Source organism: Aplysia californica, unplaced genomic scaffold (genome assembly GCF_000002075.1).
Source record: "Aplysia californica isolate F4 #8 unplaced genomic scaffold, AplCal3.0 scaffold00034, whole genome shotgun sequence".
NCBI lineage: Eukaryota > Metazoa > Mollusca > Gastropoda > Aplysiida > Aplysiidae > Aplysia > Aplysia californica.
Genome location: NW_004797304.1, coordinates 572843 through 578667, shown reverse-complemented (window position 1 = coordinate 578667; position 5825 = coordinate 572843). Strand labels below are relative to the sequence as shown.

The 5825-nt window shown below is 36.7% G+C and overlaps 1 protein-coding gene across 3 annotated transcripts in view; it reads left to right on the top strand.

Annotated features, from left to right (window-relative positions):
* The window catches only part of LOC101852224, an 11441-nt gene extending 8497 nt beyond the window's left edge, over nt 1–2944 (top strand). For all 3 annotated transcript variants that reach the window (XM_005091668.3, XM_005091666.3, XM_035973832.1), the window contains exons 4-6: nt 113–231; nt 813–933; nt 1542–2944. In XM_005091668.3, the coding sequence (XP_005091725.1) occupies nt 113–231; nt 813–933; nt 1542–1630 (329 nt within the window). In that variant the 3' untranslated portion in view covers nt 1631–2944. The remainder of the gene's footprint in view (nt 1–112; nt 232–812; nt 934–1541) is intronic.
* The last annotated feature ends 2881 nt before the right edge of the window (nt 2945–5825 follow it).

The following is a 5825-nucleotide window of genomic DNA, read 5'->3' as shown; positions in this document are numbered from 1 at the left end:
TTTATCTATCTATCTATCTATCTATCTATCTATCTATCTATCTATCTATCTATCTATCTATCTATCTATCTATCTATCCACCTAACAACGTTCCCCTCCCGGCCATCCTCAGTTCGCGACTTCCAGACATACATGCTGTGTTACACAACCCTCAACGGCTGTAGCTTCCACCAGTACAGAGACGAGGTGAACCAACCTCTGGGGGCACTCATTGAGCAATATGGAGGAATGGTAAGCTTTAAATGTTGTTGCTGTTGTTGTTGTGGCTTTTCGTGTTTATTTTTGCTGTTTGATATTCTTGTTTTTTCGGTTGCTGTTGTTGTTGTTGTTGCTGTTATTGTTATTGTTTTTTTTGCAGTTATTGTTGTTGTTCATCTTTTATGGACAGAATGTTGATAAACCTTAAGGCCGGTTTATTGAGCAAGATGGGGGACTTTTTGGAATCTTGTTGTTTTTTTAAATCTAATTTTAAAACAGGGCCTTACACAGGGGCAACCAGCATTGGTGTGTTAATTAATTGCCCGTATGGATGTCGTGCTATGTGATTATGCGATGATGATGTATTATTGCGGATATCTTAAACATTTTTACGTTGCCTTTGAGGGCCCCTTTATTAAAACAGGTTTGATGGAAAAAGCATCGTATTTCTGTATCATATGTACTGTATTTGGTCTTTTTAAATTTTAGTAAGAGTTTTACGACCCTTGCAACTCAATAAGATCGTATAAATGCTGTCTGTATTTGTAAGTAAAAGAACGTAAGTGAGGTTTGTAAAACATAACCATATTATAATCTACCAAATTCCTCCACAGCCCTTTGTTGTCCAGAATGTTGGCGTGAACTCCCTGAGACGTCACCACATCGATGACCAGACCATGGTCACTCTGCACTTCTTCAAGAGCGAGGATGACGTCAAGAGTTTAATGATGGATGGTCAGTTGTCTCCACTTGACGTTGTTTAGCTTTGGTGCAGACTTTGTTGGGTTTTTAAAAAAAATAATTTTATTTATTCTATTCAGACAGTACATAGCATAACGCAATAAATGAGGGTGTGCGTAAAGTTAAATGACCAATGCATATGATATATAATATTATGACTGGTGATTCAACAGCTGCCGGTAGTGGCGTTTTTTAAGTTGATGTTGGTGCATCCGTGACGCACGCAGGAGACCCGAGTTCGGTTCCCTAGGAAAGGAAACTTTATCCAGTATCTCTGTCTTTCTGCTGGGATGTAGTATCCCTTTCAGCACGAGTTGGCCCTGACACTTGTTGATTGTATTCCATGCGCAGGACTTAATATGCCACCGTATTTGTTTTTAATGTTTACGTTCTTGTACATAGTATTGCTTTATGACACTGCTTGAACGACTTCATCATCTTACGCATAACTAAGACTATAGAGCTCCATCAAGAGTTAAGAGATAATATTATATTTTTACCCAGGTAGAGCTTCAATAAAATTGATGATTCATGATAGTAATGTTGTACTAAGCATTATTACTACAATATTTGCTTTATATTTCTATTTTTTTCCTCAACAGCCCGTTATGACGAAATCAAGAGAAAGCAGCTGTTGCTTGCCCAAGATGTAACTTCTGTGTTTACCATTGATCACGATGCCTGCCCTTAGAACAATCTATTTTATTACGCTTTGATGAAAAAATAATACTATAATTCTCCTCTTTTACTTGACTGACTTAAACGTAAATCCAACATGAAACACGTTTACTGAGGGTATATCTCTGAGTTCATCGAACTGAACTGTATAGTCTTGCAAATATTTTCAGGTTTTTTCTTACCCTGTTTTCTCCTATTCTTTTTCCTTCTCAGTCATAAGTCTAATGGGATAAAAGATTTGTTTTACATTTTGTTCCTTTAGAAGTCGTTGTTTGTGTTATTGTTGCTGTCATTGTTGTTGTAATTGTTGTTGTAGTTGTTGTTGTTGCTGTTGTTGTTGTCTTTTTGGGGGGTTTTATGGTTGTGGATGTGATGGTGGTGGTAGTCTTCTACTTTATCCGTGTTTCCGGCCTTTCTCACTTCATGTCCATGTCATTATTTTTAGAATAAGCTTCATCTCAAACCCCGTTTTTGTTCTTGTTGCCATTGTAAGTCTATCTTTTAATTTGTTTTCGTTTTTTGTTTACTTTTGTTGTCGATTTTTTGGTCTTATTTTTATGATGTTACTTTTGAGTTCCTTTTGCCCTCGTCAGTGTTTCCTTTCGATATTGAAGACTGTACATAATAAATGTTTCATATACTTTAATGTCGTAGGAATGTGCTATAATATACAACATCTTTGTTTATAATAAATACACATATTTGTTCATTTCCTCTTCTTTATACTTTGCACGTTATCTTAACATAATTTCAGTTAGGTTTTAGGCTGTTTGACTTATACAAATACTGTCCATTTCAATGCTAGAAACTTCACTTGATACCTCGTCTAATTACAGCTAACGGTATCTGTATTGGTGTACGCCAAATACAGCACACCCTGATGTAACACAGTTGCACACAAACACTAGACAGGCCTATACTGTCATAGAACAATAAATGTACCACCAACTGCAACTTCTTATTAGTAGCAGTGAGTCTGACATATTTTTGGAAGCATGAGAAGATCAAGAGTCTTTATCTGAGTATTTTTCTTTTGTACATTTTAATATTGCAGACAATCGTCATTTAGACACCAATATGCCTGCTTTTCTACAACACTTAAAGAAGACTCTCATAAGAACATTACTTTTTCCCTTTCTCTAACTTACCAAAAGTAAAAGTCAATTTTTGAGACAAATAATGAAGTATGTCATATCTCAGTTTTGAAATCCGCTAAAAAGAAAATTTATCAATAATTCCTAAGTGCCTAGTTGAAATTTAAAAATTGTCACAGCAGAAAATGTATAACAATTTGCCCTGCGATGTAAATAAACATTAAGTATCCTAATCATGACGACTATGTGGTTCCTTCATGACCTGGCTGTTTTTTATTGACATTATAAGAACCATGACTCGACACTCCTTACGTAATTCAAGCTCACTGTGGAGCGCACCACTTGTGAGGCATCGTGGTAAAACCAGGCGTTCGTCAAAATGTTTAAATAAAAGAAACTGGCGTCTTTCTGATCATCTGGCAGTTTTGTTCTAATTTTCAATTTTTGACTCAACACCTTTTACGTCAATTTAAAAACGCATTTCTGTGTAGATTTTTACTGAAAAACCCCCCATTGATTAAACATCGGCATACTTTGGCGTCCATTTTCACGCTAATGTTCCGTCTGAAACCAGCAACCTCACTACCTTCAACCCCAAATATCTCGACTTCTATTCTAGGTATATTGAACATTTTTATCTTTAAAAAAAGACAAATGAAGAGGCTATAATATGATACAAATAACTCCATATGCCCAACAACTGACGACCGCCTGTTTTCATCATGTCATGACACATTTGATTCTATGAGGGTCAAATGAAGGACAAAAAGGGAAAAGTTGCTTGAACACTTGATTATAGCCAATAGTGAGACTTGTGCTTTGCTCTTCATTATTGCAGCCATGGTGTTCACTTCCACAACCTATTTCTTTTAAAAAATCGAGTGCAAAAGAGTGACTTCCATTACAGTGCCTCGTCTTTTATATTATGGATTAAGTCTATGGTTGTTTCAAATTTTGATTGTAGGACTGAAATGTTCCTTTCCCCTAAAACGAAATATTAAATTTGTCAACGCCATTCACCAATATAATATATCACTGCGTATGTTAAATGAATATTATGACCTATAAAAGTTCTATACATGAATACACACACACACACACACACACACACACACACACACACACACACACACACACACACACACACACACACACACACTCATATAGTGTATATATATATATATATATATATATATATATATATATATATATATATATATATAATCATTATTATTATTATATATTATAGCTTTATTAATCCATGTTTGGAAATTTTGGTTATAAGAGCATTCTAAAAGCATAAAAAGTATATTTACATACACACATGTATGTACAAAAAGAAAGTTAACAAATTGGCAGTATGACAACAGTTCAGACAGTTTCACAAACATGTGATTTCTAGTTGCCACTGTTCAGGGACCTGGGTTTCTTTTAAATATTATACTCGTAGTATTCATTTCAGCTTGGGTTATTGCTTGTCGCTCAAGAATACACGAAAGTAAATAGAAAAGGGCTCTGAATGGCAGGTTGTTAAACATCTATAACCAGAGTTATTTAAAAAAAAGAGAATTGCGATTCTTTGGCCTCATAAACAGATCAAAGGGACTAGAGATAACACTGTTTGTGTGTAAAGTTAAAGAGAAAGAAGACCTGGAATGACAAAGATGAACAACTTCGCAACAAATACGACAATAGGAAAAACCGCGCCGATCACGAAGACTGAACAGGAAAGTTTTGGTACCATTGATCGTTATTGACTGCCTCAGAGCTGTCACCTGAAAGTGACATAATTTCATTTATTATCACTTGTAAACAGGCCATAAATAAATATATTTATGTTTGCTTCACTCGAGTTTTTTGGACAAGGGAATGATGTTTTTTTCTTAACAACGTGGGCTGTGGGTTTCATTTAAACAGGTTACTAGCTTAGTGTGCGCCTGATATTGACTTGTACGTGTACTGATATACATGATCCTTTGACCGTGATGAAAATTAATTTGTTGTGGGTTCACAAAATTACATGAGAGCCACAAGCTCAGACATAAATCGTTCTAATATAGGGCCTATGAGTATAAGCTGGATTCGTTGCGATACATCATTAGAATCCAAATACGCATTTCTATAAGTAGTTAACTTTTCTGCATAAGAAAAAAACACGAGTCCAGTCCAAAATTTAACAGGGATTAAATCGGTTGTTATACACATGGAACTTCAAATAATCAAGTGGTTCGGTCATCGGATTGTCATAAAATCAACCAGTTGCAGAATCTTACCGCCCAAAAGACTCAAGATACAAGAAAGGGGCCAGACCAAGCCAAACTTTGCTAGATGGATGGCGTTAAAGAGGTCCTTCAGATGAAGAAGATCCAGCAATAGACCGAAAATTGCACCTGCCATCGACATCTAAAAATGCAAGAGAAAGAATGCAGTAAGTGAGGTGTGCAGAAAGATACAAAGGGAACGGAACAGACACGGAGATAGACAGATATTTCCTTTTTTTTTTGAGTGAGTGTTTTAGGGCGCTCGCAACTGCATAAGGTCATATGAGCGCTCGGGAAACATTAAACATTTTTCAGTTGGCAGGAAATTTTGAATTTTGCCAGCGTGGCGGCCAAAGCCTACTCTTATCGATTTAAGACCACTAATGGATCTTTAACTTGCGCAACTTGCACACGGGACCTCCGAGATTTTTAGCCCTTGTACGAGAAGGCTACCACAAGATCAGGGGTGTGGCTGAAAGACGGCAGTAAGAAGGAGCAATGGAGTAGCAGTAGAAAGGCTGCAGAAAGAGTTAGGAGCCCAGAGGAGGGGCAAAGGAGGTGACGGGGTGGGGGTAGAAAATAGAGACGAAAGCGTAATACAGAACATTGCTTGAGAGCAGGAACGGAGGCGAAAGGAGACAATTTTAGAAAAGAAAATGTTTCGGTCATTATAAAGATTCGAACCCGGGACCTTTGAATGAGAGGCAAACACCTTAACTCCTAGGCCGCGAGAGCCCTCTATAGATAAATAGGTAGATAGATATAGAAATAGTAAAATAAAGAAGGGGAGAGAGAGAAAAAAAGAGAGAGAGAGCGACAGAAAGAGAGAAAGAGAGAGAGAGAGAGAGAGAGA